Genomic DNA, 17,041 nt, shown 5'->3' on the forward strand with positions numbered 1-17,041 from the left:
CTTTTACAAAAGTTTTAGGGACACATTGTATTTAAAATGTGCTTTTGCCTTTAACTTAGCTTTTGAGGCTGCCCTTGCACTTACGGTCATTTCCCTTCTTGCTCCTTCCTTTGTGTCTGATTTCCTTGTGTGGGCAGCCTCTTTCATAGTGTATGAGTTATTACAAAAGAGGTTTTTTCACCATATCATTGGCTATTTGCTTTAAATTTTTTACTTTTTAATCACGATCCTTGATTTTTATTGAGCTCATAAATTTCAAAGTTTTCTAAGCTTGGTTATGATATACCATACGCATATTGGACGCAACCCGAGGGGGCGGATGTGGCTTAAGGATTGATGTCACTCCAATCTTCGACATATCAAATTACAAGGAATTTAATTACTATGAATTTTGTTAAATTTCACAAAAAAATGTGTTTATAATTTTCCTAAAAATGTATTTGAGTTTCTTTGATTTGAGAGTTATAGAATAACATTATGATATCACTATAAGTTTCGAGAACACCATTGTTTGGCAATGGAAGTCAAGCTTCAAACTTAGCATGCCTTTAGTAATTGCCAATATGTATGGTATCTATACTCAAAAAAGGCCAATATACATTTACAAATAACATTATATTGCTCATGCTTCATATTGAATTTGAGGCTTTGTATATAGTCCTACTAGAAGGATATCTAAAGGGCCAAATATAACAAATATGGAAGGATGGGATAGTGATAACTAGAGGATGTTGTTAATATTTGATAAGATGCTATCACAATAAGCTTGATATGGGAATAGTTAAGGTTTTGCTAGATGTAGCATTAGAGACTAACATTAATAGTGGTAGTTGCAACAACAAGTGAGGTGAAGTGGCAATCACATTCAAGCATGGTTGGATTTCTTCACATCCACCATCATAAGTCTTGACCTAGGCTTCTACCTCTTATCTCATAGTTCAAGGTCATCTTTCCATTGCCTTAGTGAGCTATAGTATCTTCCTTTTATATTGTTCAATGTTGAACTCTAGGCACCTCAAGCACCTTCACATTCACCATGAACTAGATTTAATATTGCTCAGCTCTTGGACACCCTCCCCTCCCCCCAACACCATTGTGGCATTTTTAAGGTCCTTGGAAAGGCATGACATCGATCCTTTGCAAGTAGGGCAACACTTGCTAAATGGTGGGGCATGGTGGTCTTATTTGAGTGAGTGATAAGAGATCATGTATTGATAATGGGATAGTAGAAACAACACCTTAGACCTAAAGGATGTTGATCCTAAGCTTCGTGGTAGCAACTCGAGGACTCAACTACCACTAAGCATCAAATGGCATGCAAGCAACATTAATGTAACAAACGTCATGTAAAAACAAAAAATCCCAAATTATGAACATAACATTTTATAGCATATTGTATGACAGGAGATGTAGATGAGCTATTGAAAAGATACCTTTTGCATATTTCGTTGCACTTTGAGAGAAAGAGAGAGAAAAAGGTTTAAACTCCATCGCTTTAGAGGCGTCCTAATCGTAACCGGTGCTTCTCGAGTACAAAGTCAGGCACTTTTAATTGTATAGATAGTTTGGAGGATGGTTAGCACAAGAAGGACAGTGGCGGCCAGAATTGAGACCAGAAGCCAAGGCTCTCCACCTACGCCAACGCTTCCTGGAGTGCTTCTCCACCTCAGAGATGATACAGTTGATGCGGTCCTTGCGGCTGGTGCGATGGGAAACGGAGGTGCAGAGCTTGTTCCAGGCGGCCGCTAGCTCGTCGCCGCTTCCCATGAAATTCTGGATGACTTTGGCCTTCACGAGGACCTCCACGTCCTCGGCAGTGTCGATGAGGCGATCCATGAAGTGGCAGTAGGAGATGACAGAGCTCTGTTCGGGGTATCGGCAGGTGGCCTCGTAGGCGAGGAGGTTGTGGAGGAATCGCATGGTGTTGTCTCCCACAAGGATCGTGGGCAACTCCAGCACTTTGTCTTTCTGATGGAACCAGATGGCGCCGAAGCTGGCAGTGGCCATCAGTGGGGCTGGTACTGGTCGGCATCGAATACCACAGCGCGCGAGGTAGGACGCAGTGAGCAAGGCCGAGCTCGGTTTGTGGACATCGGCCGCGGATGGCCTGAACTGCAGAAGTGCGTCATCATCATCATCATCATCATCTGGATAACTGGTCGAAGCTCCGATATCAGATAGCAGATATAGTGGTGCAGCGGGCAGCTGCTGCGCCTCTGCTGGCTCAGAGGCTGAATTTATAGGAGTCAGACAATCATAGATTACCCCAAGCAAGCAATCGTCAAAATTATGTGCCACTACCTGCTGCTTCTCCGGCTGGACCGACAGCGGGGAAGGTTTGAAGTGTGGAAAGGGGTTGCAGTATTTGCAGTATGCGCTCACCACCTTCTCCTCGAAGCTGCCATCGAAGCGCGAGATTCTGAAGGCGGACCTGAGCAGAGACAAGGGTATCTGGTTCTCCAGGAGCAAGGCGTCGCTATGGAGCAGTCGCCCTATGGGGTATGCTGCAAAGAACTTACTCGGACCCACAGCTGCTGCGACCATGGCGAATGCATCGAGCGCCATCCCTTCCTTCACCGCGAGTCGCCGGTCGACCAATTGCAATTGCTGCCATTGCTTTGGATCCAACTGGGTATAGATAGCTTCCAGCTTGGGGTAATGCTCTTCAATCTCTTCGGCAAGGTGCACCAACGTCGCATTTGCATCCTGAAACTTGGATGTTCCTTGCCGCTTGAAATGGTCGCCCTCCACTCCCTGCCTTGACAACGGATCATCAGCTTTGCCATGTTCCCTGTTAGCCATAACGAATCGCTAGGGGCCAAAGAAGAACAGGTAAGGCTCATAAGCTTGAGGATTCGACCTTCTCTGATCCTCGGGCACTTTGTAGAATCTGCCTTGCCAATGTGCTCCGTTTAATTGATCGGCCCCATCAGATAGAGCTTCAGGTGCAGTACTTACATCTCGTGAACAAACGCAATGTTCTCCATGGCAGATTGAGGTACAGGTGTTCTAGTCGCATTCCTATGAACAGATTGCATGTCGACCTCCATGGGCGCACATTCAGTTGGTAATTCACTCTCCATGTGCCCTTCGTCTTCACTCTCGAGTCTCGATGGCCCCGCAGTGATCAAGGCTCTCTACAGCCACATTATGATCAATGGGCAGCGCCGCTGTCGGTGCAACAATTACTGTTCCCCTATCTATGTCTTTCTTTGTATACTTGTTTATCAGTAATTAGGACTGCGCGGCCATGTGTGTGTATATGTGTATGTGAGAGAGAGAGAGATCATGTAAGGACAAGGGAGAATTCCATACAAGTATAAAAGGCACTAATTGTATGGAACGAGTACTACTGGAACGAGTATGGCATACGAACGCACTCAACGGTAAAGCTGGGCGACTCTTGTCTCGTGAAATGAGTGGCAAGAGCAGTTCCAGCCACTTTTAAAGGACTCATGCTCATGTTGTTCCTTTTTCACAAAGCAACATTCAATTATAATTTTTTTAAAAAGAAACTCATAATATTAGTCTTTAAAAAATCATATAAGGACATTGCATGATTAATTTAAAAATATATGTGCTTCACATGATATGTAGTATTTTGGTAGTAGAATGGATTGGGGACTCTATTATCTCTGAATAAGATGACAAAAACGTTAAAGAATATGAAGTTATATATATATGATTACATGCAAATTTAGATAACATGATGCTTATATTATATAACACAAGATTTAGAAAAAGAAAAAAATCACTAAGTGTCAATATTGATACATATACAAAACTCTATATATACATATATGTGCATCTGTAGATTTGTTTACTTATAGATATATATACACAAATAAATAAGATGTAACATATATGCATGAGGCTTATTGTAACCATACATAAAATAGCATATAAGAAAATCATATAAGTGTACAAGTACACAACAAAACCATAGATAAAAAGACAAGCAATATGAACATGCAATTATACATTGATATATAAAAGGCCTTATACAAAAGAAAAAAAGTGCAAGTAAGCATAGAGAGAGGATAACTAATACAATATAGATATCATTTAGAGTCTACCCATTCTCTTCTTCCCTTTAGCATGTAGCAAAGATCAAGATAATATCATCATGGGCCATATCAAAGAATGTTTTGTGAAGTGATAAATAATCTAAAAATTTTTACTTCTCTTAGAAAGAAAAGACATACTTGGATATAAGTTGAGTATACAACAAAAACTTTTTGAAAAGAAAAAACTAGCACCTATGCTTGTCGATGGCTTAATGCTTATCCCAAATCATTCAATCTAGATTCATATTTTAATAAATATTAAGAAAACTTATTTAGATTACAAATACATATATCAAAGAAACAAGTTAAAAACATAATTTACCTTCTAAAAAGATATCTACTCATCTTTGCACCTCGTCTTGACATCTCTATTGCATTCGAGAAATCAAAATCTCGTAGCAAAGCACCTTCTATAGATACTCTCATTAGAGATTCAACTGTCCTTATATTCAAGTGATTTCATAGCTTTGATTTAATCAATTTTTGTTTGCTAAAACCTCTCTCACAAGAGGTTGTACTATAACACTGTTATAATGGAATGTTAGCTAATCTCAAGAACATAGGATATTTCTCTCTCATAATGGGATTTCTAACTAGGGCAACCTGTTTATCTTTTAGGCTCTTTCATGCCATTCAAATGGGGCCTGAAGCTTAAAGTATTGATATTATCTTTTTGCTTCATATTTCGTCACTAATAGGTCATATGTCTCACCGGAGAACGAATATTTTCTTCTTTGTGAAATTCAACTAATTTCTCTATTTTTGGTTCTCCAAAGTCCCTAAAAGCTTTCTTCTTTGCTCGAAAAGAGCATGGTGCAAATGCTTTAAAATATCCTAGTATGATCTCCTTATCACAAAAGTGTTGTTTTAAGTTTTCTAAAATAGATTTTACTAATAACTTTTGAAATGTGATGCATACATCTAAATCAGATCCATCAAATTTTCTTGAAGTTTTAATACTCCTTTAAGAATTACCTCGAATGGAAGCTCTAAGAGCATGCAATTACACTACAAGGAAACAAAGGAATAGAGACAATGGGTAGTGATGTAGGAATAGCGGCGTAGCTATTTGCATCACTATTAGCATCACAAATGCGACGCTAATAGCGATGCAAAAAGCGATGCCCCATAGAGAAAAAAAAGTGGGCCGAAACCCAAGCACGTTTCATTTTGCGCATTGTGAAACACTTCGTAAAATATTTCGAGAGAGAGAGCGAGAGAGAGAGCGATCGTTTTGAATAAAGGGTGAGAGAGGGAGAGGAAGAAGGCTTGCCGCCGCCGCCGTTCACAAAGGAGAGGAGGAGCCGCCGTCACGAAGAGGAGCCGCCAAACCCTCCTGCAAATCTTTATGGTGAGTCCATTCTCTCTCTCTTTTACTTGTTTAGGGTTTAATTTGTGTATATTGAGAAAGGGAGAAAAAATGAGAGAGAAAGAGAGGGAGAGAGAGAGGGAGAGGGAGAGGGAGGGAGAGAAAGAGAAAGAGAGGGGGAGAGAAAGAAAAAGAGAGGAAGAGGGAGAGGGAGGGGAGGAAATGAGAGAGGGAGAGGGAGGGAGAGAAACAGAAAGAGAGGGAGAGGGAGAGGGAGAGAGAGGGGGAGGAAATGAGAGAGGGAGAGGGAGGGAGAGTGCATTCTCTCTCTCTTTTAATTTTTTTAATATAATTTGTGTTTATATATTGAGAGAGGGAGAGGAAATGAGAGAGAAAGAGAGAGAGAGGGAGAGGGAGAGGGAGAGGGAGGAAATGGGAGAGGGAGGGGGAGGGAGGGAGAGAGAGAGAAAGAAAGAAAGAAAGAAAGTTATATTAACGTCTTCTAAAGACCAAAACTGGCCTACGAGACAAACTGTGATACAACTGATGAGGTCCAGCTATCCAAAATAAAAGTGCTGAATGAAAAGCTAAAAATTGGAAACTGAAAATATGGTGCTGTGAGTGTGATAAGTGTCGTGTATGTGTATGAGCGTATGTAGCTCTGGTACTCCAGATAATGGCTACAAAAGGGGAACAAATGTCGGATGTGATAGGGGAACAACTGTCGGCTGTGATAAAGTGGTGCGATGTGTATATGTAACAGATGCAGGGAGATATACTATCCTGGGATGTAGTAGCAGTCGTCGAAGTCGCTAATAGCAGGTGATCCCTCCTGGATGCAAGATGTGGTACATCGGCGGTGGAGAAAGAGCAAACTGGAAATCTGAGATCCAATGTGTCGAGTGTTGTCGGATCTCAGTCTGCTGTCGATGTAGATCAAGAATCCTCTGGATCTCCTGTCGGTGTGGCTGTGGGGTACGAAACCCACGGATCCTCGTGCGGCGTCGGGTACGCTGGTCCTCAGCCTGCTGTAGTGTGAGCCCGGAGGTCTGGATGGAGGCTGGTACAGTAGCTCTCACTTTGTCTGTCTGAAAGAACTGTGTAATAGTCGTCTGGGTGGGCCCCTCTCTGACTGGGACCCGCTATGTGCTCTACTCTCTGATGTGCCATGCCTCTCCAAAAAAACGGCCAAATGATCTCTGATCCATATCAGTCATGCATCCCTGAAGTGAGCTGCTCAATGTGTATCTAGATCTCAACTCTGAGTATGCCGGGCATCTGAGAATAAAATGCTCCTCACTCTCCACCTCTGATCTGCAAAGTAGGCATATCCTCTCCTCCCGTGGGATGCCACTGGCTCTGCCACTCTCAATCATAAGTTGATGTGATGATACCCTGAGCTGTCCAATAAGAACTCTCAATCGATGTGGCATATAGATCTGCATATATCTCGGAATCTCTACGAATCCCTGCTCTGATATGCTCAAGAACTGTGTATAATAATGTGCCATCTTTGGTGGCAGTGGCTGTGTAGGGCTGACCCATGTCCTCTGTATATAAATATGCCATATCTCTTGTCTGATGACTCTGTTCCTCTCAGAGAGAGAGAGAGGGTGTAAGTGGGAGCCTGAGTATCATATAGAAGAGGTGGGAGTCTATCAATGTCCAGCCCATGTTTGTCAAACCAAGCTCTAGTTTGTGCATACCATGATGTGGTATCCCCCGCTCGAGCCATCTCTTGAGATGCCATATATGCTCTGTATATACAATGCGATCTCTGTCCATATCCTGAAATCTGTGTAGGAAGCAGACTGTCTGAAATAATGCCTCGACTAGCATGGGCGGTGTGGCAAGCTCTACTCGCACAATGTCATGTGGGACTGAGGCCTTGCTGCGAATCAATCTAGATATCATGATCACCTGAGGTCTCTCCATCAATGTCCATACATAATCGGCAAGGCCTGGCCCCCATATAGCTGGGAGAGGGAGGAAATGAGAGAGGGAGAGGGAGGGAGAGAGGGAGAGAGAGAGAAAGAGAGGGAGAGGGAGAGAGAGGAAATGGAAGAGGGAAAAGCATATATTTGAGCATAATAACTATTTTAAGGTTTATTCCATGAGTAGTCTTCCTTAGAATAGTCTTAGCATATATTTGAGATGGAAGGAGAGGATAACAATTTAAGAAAAAAAAAAGAAAGAGATGGAAGGAAAGGATAAAAATTTAAGGAAAAAAAAGAATGATAATAAAAACAAACTGTTTGTTGTAACGTAGACAAAATGGAAAACGATGAAGGTCCTATTGTTCAAGATCGCGAGGCGTATCTTAATCAGCGTGTCCCATGTCCTTGCTCTCAATGCAAGGTGGCAATTAGACAAAAACATCGATTGTCTATAGAACACGTACGACGATTTGGCGAGTTTCAATCTGAGATCATTGATCAGGCAATTGCGGATTTTCAGCAAACGGTAAGAAAAGTTAATATCAATCATGCATTGTACTCGCAAGCTAATTGAATACCATATACAATAAGATTGGGTCTTGCTTGTAAATTTTCTATCCAGGGAGGTGATGTCTCATCCCAAGGAGGAGTGCACCCTTTGCGGCTAATTAGAAGAGTTCGTGGATGTGCGATGGATGCAGTGCATGAGCCAATCCACCACTTGCAAGGTCAATCTATACCGTCAATGCCAAAGGAGACATGCAACCTTCCAGACCTACCTACAATCTTGGCGCTTGAGATGGAGGAAATGATCGATGCATTGATTCCCATGGATATCGAGACTTCTGATCCGCTTAGAGAGGAAGCATCCATACCATTATATGATGGGTGCCGAGTATCTCGCCTGAAGACACTACTTGCACTCTTAAGTGTGCAAGCAAAATACGGGTGGAGCGATACGAGTGTGACCAAGTTGTTTAGGTACCTTATACATACGCTTTATTGATTTTTTTTCGACGTTATTATTAAAAATATTTGTGCTTTTTCAAGGTATTTATGATTTTTTTAGTTTATTGAAATATCATATATTACCACTTACAAATACCATGCCGAAGTCTCGTGATGATGCACGACATGTTTTACAAAAGCTTGGCATGGACTACAACAACATCCGTGCATGTATCAACGATTGCACACTGTTTCGAGGAGAATACGAGACTATGGAGACATGTCCAAAGTGTGGTGCTCACAGGTATCGACAGGACTTGCAAGGGCAAACCATCCCTCAAAAAGTTCGCAGACACTTTCCGCTTATCCCCCGCATAAACCACATGTTTCGTACGTCCGGCATGGCCAGCTTGACAATGTGGCATGCACAGAATAGGTCCACGGATAGAGTTCAACGAATATGAGCGGATTTCTGTGCATGGAGTCACATTGACTCTACCTTCCCAGGCTTTGCCCGCCTGAGAGCCAAGGAATCTTCGACTCGGTCTTGCAATGGATGGCGTGAACCCATTTGGTCTGTGCTCAACTTCTTACAGTGTGTGGCCTATAGTCCTTGTCAATTACAATATCCCTCCATGGCTTTCTATGAAGAAAGAACATCTCATCCTTAGCTTACTCGTCCCCGGCCACTACAAAGTCAAAAATATGGACATGTATCTCCGTCCATCAGTCGATGAGCTTAAGATTTTGTGGGAGGGGGTCACCATTCAAGATTTGAGCAGGTGCGATGGTCGACGATCAGCCAATATTCGAGCCATTCTCATGTGGACGATGCATGACTTTTCGGGATTCGAAGAGCGCTCAGGTGAACATGCCTCTGTTCTCTTTGGTAATATCTATATTTTATCTCGTTCAAGCTTGTATTCACTGGGTCGTGGTGTTGGAACAGGTCTGGTTACCTCAGGTTATCATGGATGTCCATTGTGCGGGCCATAGTTAGACTCCCGAAGATCACGAACCATGAAGAAGATGGTATATCAAAGACATGCTGCTTTCTTGCCAGAGGATCATGAACTCAAGGAAGGTTTTCTTGGATGATCTCCAACACATATGAATGCCGCAAGCTGGTACGATCTAAAAATGGTCCATGCCGAATCACATCCAAACGGAATGCGGCGGTTCTCAGTTTTCTACGACTTGCCATATTGGACCCACTTACAGGTCAACCACTTGTTGGATCCCATGCATATTTTCAAGAATGTGGGAAGCTTGCTATGGGATTGCATCACAGGAAATAGAGACACTATAGGGGCATGAATGGATTTGAAGGAGGTAGGTAAGATGGAGGCGCTTTGGCCACAGTCGAGTACTGATGGTTGCATGCAGCTACCTCGCGCTCCTTGGGTTTTTTCCACTAAAGAAGAGCGCATTGTGAAGCAAGTAGTCAAGTTTATCCACACTCTGACGGGTATGATGCATTCTCTCAGGTCTGCATTTTCTAAAGACGACCAATTATCAGGGCTATAATCCCATGACTATCTTACTCCAAAAATACATGGGGCCATTTACAGGTTGTCAACTTTGGTGTAATGGATCTCACAGAAGGAGATTAAGACATCCTCTATTGAATTCGCGAGGTGGGGAGCAGTGGAGACGGTCTGTCTCTTTGAGAAATACCTACCCACCAGCATGCTCACGATACAAATCCACCTTCTTATGCATCTTGTAGATGAAGTGGAGATTGTTGGACCTGTCCATACGCGATGGATGTTCTTCTTGGAGTGCTTCATGAAAACCTTGAAACGCTTTGTGCGACAACGAGCTCGGCCAGAAGGTAGCATGGATGAAGGTTGGTTGGTGTCTGAGGCACTAGTGCATATTCCACAATGGCTACCAACGGTGGATTCAGACAACGAAATGCTATGGTCGCTCAAGGACGATGATAGACTGACTGGAGATGTGGTGGTTGGAAATGGGGTAGAAAAAAGAATGGATGCCTCAATGGAGGAGAAGGTGAATCACTTTTGTATATTGCACCATGCCTCTATGGAGACGTGGCTCACCAAGTACCAAATTGTTGAGATATTGAGCTCCACTCGTGATATGCCAGAGTGACCGTTGTACATTTATGTCACTGACTTGTCAGTTGCAGATGCGGTTAGTACATCGCCCATGAATAATAGCTACATGATAGCTATCCTTATCTACTCTAGTTTGTAGCTCGGTTAGTATGCCACCTTAGTTAGTTGAGTTTGGTTTGAGACCCATATATAGGGTTCTTCTATTTCTTTGTAAGAGAGTTCTTTTGGCTTATACAACTAAGAAGAGGAAAACTGTTTCAGCCTCCACCTCTGTGTGTATTCCCCCATTGTGCAAGCAAGAAAGCTACAAGTGAGACTCCTTCCTTCTCTCCCACAATCTTGACATGGTATCAGAGCCTTGTTCGTGGTAAGGAGCTCAAGGAAGCAAGCCAAGCTCGCGGTGTTTTGGTAAGAGGAGCAGTGTTGCTTTCATTTTCTATTTTGAGAGCAAGTCTCTGCAGGCAGCATAGCCGGAAAGTGCAGGAGTGCATTGTCTCAGGTTGAGACGCCCTTCGCGATGAAGCAAGAGGGCAGTATATACTGCGGGCAAGGGCTTTAGCCCTTGTCGACCTTGTTTTTTTGATTTGAGGCCATTTCGGGGCCTGTTTTGGAGGCGGAAGTTTTCTGCACGCACTCAGGAAAAGGCCCTGTTTTATGCTGTGCGACCACTGTTCTACAGGTCGGTGAACAGTTATCACAGAAATTGCATCGTATGCTTGTGTGCAGAGACATTGGGAGTTACAGAATCATCCTTGGTTCTTGGTTATGCAAAATCGTCACTAGGAAGTGATTGTGTGGTCAAATACCACTTTCGCCAGTTTTGCAGATTTTCCCTTGTGAGGGTGAAGCTGTGTTTTTTGCAGTGACAGAATTTTTTGCAGTGTTCTGTAATGGCGTCTGATTCTCTTTCACAGATTGTCACTGAAAAGCTTGACAAGAACAACTTCCAAGCATGGAAGTTTAGAATGACGAATTTCCTTATGGGAAAAGGATATTGGGAATTTGTTGCAGGAAATGAAGAAGAACCAGTTCTTCCTGATGTTCCCAATCAACAGCAAATGCAGGCATTCAAAGCATGGCATGAGAGAGCCAGGAAAGTTATGTACTGGCTGTCTATCAGCATTTCAGACTCTATGATTGTGCATATTCAGGATGCAAGTACGCCAAAGGAGGCATGGGATACTCTGTCAAAGATGTATAGCACAAATACACAAGCCAGGAAAATGCAGCTCAAGCAAGAGTTGCACAATGTGCAAAGAGAAAATATGAGCATCAATGACTACCACATGAAGGTGAAGAAGATTGCAGATGTACTTGCTTCCATTGGGTCGCCAGTGGAAGATGATGATTTAGTTTCTGTGACCTTGAATGGTCTAGGAAAGGATTATGCACAGTTTCGGACATCCATTTCAGTTCGTGAAAGATTTCCTGATTTTGAGGAGTTGATTGCTCTTCTAACTTCTGAGGAGCAGAGAAATGGTGGTGCATCTTCTTCAGGAGGAACTTCAAAAGAAGCTGTCTTCTACTCAAATGCTGGAAGAGGTAGAGGCAGAGGTAGAGGAGGCCGATATGGAGGCCGTGGTAGAAATCAGAATATGCAGCAAACTCAAGAAAACCAGTCCTATGGAGGAGGACGTGGTAACTCTAGAGGCAGGGGGAGCCAAAGAGGTCGTGGTGGATGGCAAAGAGGCCAAAATGCAAACACCAATGTTGAATGCTACTACTGTGGTAAAATGGGTCATATGGCTAAAGACTGCTATAAAAAGTAGAATGACATCATGAATGAAAAACTACAACAAGGGAATTATGCATCTTCTAGTAGACAGGGTGATGACAGAAATGAGCATTTGTTTATGGTGCAGCACATGAACAATTCTGTGACAAGTGCAGAAGAAAGCAATGATGTATGGTATGTTGACTCAGGTGCATCAAACCACATGACAGGTCATGCAGAATGGATGGAGGATGCAAGGAAAATGGAAAAACCAGGATTTGTGGAGACTGGTGATGATACTGCACATCCTATTGTGCAGATTTGAAAATTTCCTTTGTCTATGCAGGATGGGAAAAAGAAATACCTGTCTGATGTATTTCATATTCCGAATATTACCAAGAATCTGGTTTCTGTTGGTCAAATGGTTGAGCATGGCTTGCAGGTCAGATTTAATCCTCATGGATGCTTTGTTGAGGATATGAAAAATAAAGGTCGCTTGATAGCAAAAGGAAAGAAGAAGGGCATAATGTTTATGTTGGATGCATACATGTCTGAATTGAGTGCAGCAATGTTTGCACATGGGACCGGTGTAGTTGCAAATATTGATATCTGGCATAAACGCATTGGTCATGTTAATGTACAGCGACTTAAATCAATGCATGCCCAAAATATTGTTGCAGGATTGCCCAAATTCAAGGTTGCAGAAATGCATAAGGTATGTGAAGCCTGTCAGTTTGGAAAACAGGCAAGGAAACCATTTCCTAGACATGTTCAAGAGAGTGAGAAGCCATTGGAATTAATCCACTCTGATGTGTGGACTACTAAAGCTGCATCTCTTGGAGACTGTCATTATTTTGTCACTTTTATTGATGACTATAGCAAAAAAGTTTGGGTGTATTTTATGAAAAAGAAAAGTGAAGTTTTTGGCCATTTCAAAACTCTTAAAGCTATGGTTGAAAAAGAAATAGGTCTACAAATAAAATGCCTAAGGTCAGATGGAGGGGGAGAGTACCTCTCAAATGAGTTTGCAAGGTTCCTGCAGGAGCATGGCATAAAGCAACAATATTCATGCAGTCATACCCCACAACAAAATGGAATTGCAGAAAGGAAAAACAAGCATATTGGAGAGGTATCTCGTGCGATGCTCAATGAAAAAAGACTTGCCAGATTTTTATTGGGCTGAAGCAGTTGCTACAGCAGTCTACATAATGAACAGGACTCCCACTGCAGCAATACATGGAATGACTCCAGAGGAGAGGTATACTGGTAGGAAACCAGATATTTCTCATTTGAAAATTTTTGGTTGCATTGCCTATGTACATGTGCCAGATGAGTTGATATCCAAGTTGGATCCAAAAGCTGATAAGCGCATCTTTATTGGTTACTCTCTGCAGCAAAAAGGGTATAGATGTTGTTTTTGATGAGACGAGTAGCTGGTATAAACCAGTAAATGTGGTTGATGATGTAGATGCACAAAATGGTAATGCTGCACAGAATTCACAGCAGCAGTCACAAAATATTAGTGGACCTGGAGTTTCCTCTAGCAGTGGTTCACATTCTTCGCCATGGACAGGCAGATTGAGATCAGGAGAATCTTCTAAAAGTAATGCAGATAGTGGTATGCAGGTATCACGAAAAGGAAAAGAGAAGGTTGATCAGCCCATGTTTGATGTGAATGCAGGTCACTCTTATGTGGATGGTGAATCCAGTGGCTCAGAACAGAGCATTGATGATGAGCTGGGTATTCCTTCTATTGTTACACCTGGAGTAAGGAAGACCAGGGATATTTTGAGAGCACCTGGGAGTGAACCTACTTTGCGAAGGTCTACGAGAGCTAGGTATCCTGTGGATAGGCTGAAATATGATGGATTTACAGCCATTCACTATGCATATATGGTCAAAGTGATACAGGAACCAGAACCCACTTCCTTTGAGCAAGCCATGGAAAAAGAAAAATGGGAGAAAGCAATGGATGCCTTGGAACCAAATGCTACATGGGAATTGGTCCCTTTGCCTAAAGGTAAAAATGCAATTGGCTGTAAGTGGGTTTATAAGGTGAAGCACAATGCAGATGGTTATGTGAACAGATACAAGGCAAGATTAGTAGTCAAGGGGTATGCACAAACATATGGCATTGACTATGAAGAAACATTCAGTCCGGTTGCAAGGATGGCAACCGTAAGAGCAGTCATTGCTATGGCTGCATCAAAGGGATGGTCTTTACATTAGATGGATGTAAAGAATCCCTTCTTGCATGGTGATTTGCAAGAAGAGGTCTATATGGAGCAGCCACCAGGTTATGTGCATGCTATTCATCGTGAGTTTGTTTGCAGGTTGAAGAAAGCCTTGTATGGCTTGAAGCAAGCACCTAGAGCACGGTCTGACAAGATAGGACAGTATCTTGTCACTATTGGCTTTCAGATTTCCAAGGCAGATTTCTCACTTTATGTGAGAAAAACAGACAAAGGTATTATGCTACTTGTCATTTATGTTGATGATTTGATTATGACAGGTGACAGTGATGAAGATATTATGCTACTTGTCATTTAGGAGAGCTGCGTTATTTCTTGGGCATTTATGAAGTTTGAGATGAAGGATTTGGGAGAGCTGCGTTATTTCTTGGGCATTGAGGTGATCAAATCACCAAGTGGGATACAGCTCTTGTAGAGGCAGTATGGATTGGACATGCTATCCAAATATGGGATGACAGGCTGTAAGCCTAGTTCAGTTCCTTTGGAGTAGAATGTGAAGTTGAGCACAGATGCAGGTGAGATTCTAGAAGACCCTACTATGTACAGACGTATAGTAGGAAGTTTGATTTATATGACTATTACCAGGCCAGATTTGAGCTATGCTGTTGGATTAGTAAGTCAGTTTATGCAGACTACAAGGAAACCACATTTGGATGCGGCTAGACGCATACTCAGGTATGTGAAGTCCACATTGCAGTATGGACTATTTTATGAGACTAGGGTTCAGATACAGTTGCATGGATACACTAATGCTGATTGGGCTGGTAGTATTTCTGATAGACGATCTACTAGTGGATATGTGTTCTCTTTTGGGAGTGCTGCAATCACTTGGAGCAGCAAGAAATAGCCTACAGTTGCCTTGTCCAGCACAGAGGCTGAGTACAGGGGTGCAGCAATGGCTGCATGTGAGGTAGCTTGGTTGCATAAGCTATTTTATGATATGCATCAGTCTACAGATGGGCCAGTTGTCATTTATTGTGACAACATGAGTAGTATACACTTGGCAAATAACCCAGTCTATCATGCTAGAACAAAGCACATTGAGGTGCATTATCACTATATGCGAGAGAGGGTTTTACTAGGTCTTATTGATCTAGTTTATGTCAGCACAGAGGATCAGGTAGCTGACATATTCACGAAGGCATTGGGCACAGAGAAGCTGCGCAAGTTCAGAGACCTGCTTGGTGTGCAGGAATTGGGATTGAGCTCGAGGGGGAGTGTTGAGATATCGAGCTCCACTCGTGATATGCCAGGGTGGCCGTTGTTGCATTCATTGGGTAAGTTAAAATGATTTTTTCATGTGTAATTTTTTATTATAAAAAGGATAAACACACACTTGATATACATATAGGGGAAAAGTGAGGCCAAACCTAATGCTTTATCTAATTCATCATACTTGCACAAACATCATTTTAATTTTTCATAACTTTTAAGATGTTAAAACTATCTTTCCTTATTTTCTTAGCCCAAAACAATATATTTTTATATTTTTTAAAATTTATTTTCTTTACATATATTACAATATTTTCTAAATTTTCACACTCTAATCCATCTTCCTATTTAATTTTTTCTTACATGATTTCTCGAAATAATGAAAAACATTATTTTTCTTTTTAACACACGCATTTCTAGTTTTAGAAAATTAATAACTCATTATTACAAATACATATTCTAAATTTTATACTTTAATGTCCTCAAACACTTTGCAACCAAGCTTTAAACAAAATTTTATCACATATGAACGAGGTTTACACCATGAATTATCAAAAAATATTTTAATTTTTATTTAAAAGAGGCTTATTGCCATTTTTTGAGTTTCGAGTTTTTAAGAAATGAATTTTTGAGCAAGCACTAGACTCGCCATTGATCTCCAATCAGCAGCACTGGTCATCAATCCTCAATGTTGATATAATCTCATGTCAATCTAATTCAATCCCAATAACTGGTCTTCATTCAAATATCTTCCAATTCATTCACGCATGAAGAGCCTTCAAGAGGAGAGAGAAAGATTGTTTTTTCAACTTTCCGAATAGGCCACCACTTTTTGATTCTAGAGCAAAAAAATCAAGGAGTAGGCTAGCATAATCAGATTGCATGAGTGCTTTAACCCTCTTTAGGCCCCCCATGTAGCTCCAAAATCCATGGCGTTGCCAAGAAGAGGCTTTTTTTCCCACACATATAGAAAAATTGACCCCCCCCCCCCCCCCCCCCCCCCATGAATTTTTTTTGGGGCCACTTGGGCTCCTCCCAATGGTCACCACCCTTCAAATTTAAAGTCATGCTTTCACACTTTCTTTCAATCCTTTGTGCCCAACCTTTGCTACTCTTGCATCTGGTGTCTATTGATGAACCTAAAATTTTTGGGTGTCCCTCTTGAAGTCCCAAACTGCATGGAGCTTATCCCATTGCATTTTGACACCCAAAAATTTTATAAAAAGTCAAAATCCGGCTACAAAGTCCATCTTGAAAAGTGATTTTAAATCCTTTATTCTACTATTATGGGAGCACTAGACTATGCTCAAGGGACTAGAATAGATGTAAGATTTGATACAAGAATTCTGATTACAAGATAACCCCACATAGGGGCCCAATGTACAATGATAACTTAACAAGATACCCAAAATCTCACAACCCAACAAGATGGTAGGTATGGACAATAGGACTCGATAGGATATGAAGTATTCCACAACCCGACGAGATCGTAGGTATAGACAACATGACTCAATAGGATAT

At 41.8% G+C, this 17,041-nt stretch overlaps 1 protein-coding gene across 1 annotated transcript; it reads right to left on the reverse strand.

The window, feature by feature from the left end:
* Positions 1–1,468: 1,468 nt before the first annotated feature.
* On the reverse strand, positions 1,469–2,802 carry LOC148008308 (putative UPF0481 protein At3g02645). Its single transcript, XM_087674322.1, has one exon. The coding sequence runs from the start codon at positions 2,800–2,802 to the stop codon at positions 1,549–1,551; it is 1,254 nt and encodes a 417-aa protein (XP_087530448.1). The 3' UTR covers positions 1,469–1,548.
* Between the last annotated feature and the right edge of the window lie 14,239 nt (positions 2,803–17,041).

This window comes from Lygodium microphyllum, unplaced genomic scaffold (assembly GCF_053477565.2).
Source record: "Lygodium microphyllum isolate KBCC unplaced genomic scaffold, Lygodium_microphyllum_v1.1.10 scaffold_193, whole genome shotgun sequence".
Taxonomy (NCBI): Eukaryota; Viridiplantae; Streptophyta; class Polypodiopsida; order Schizaeales; family Lygodiaceae; genus Lygodium; species Lygodium microphyllum.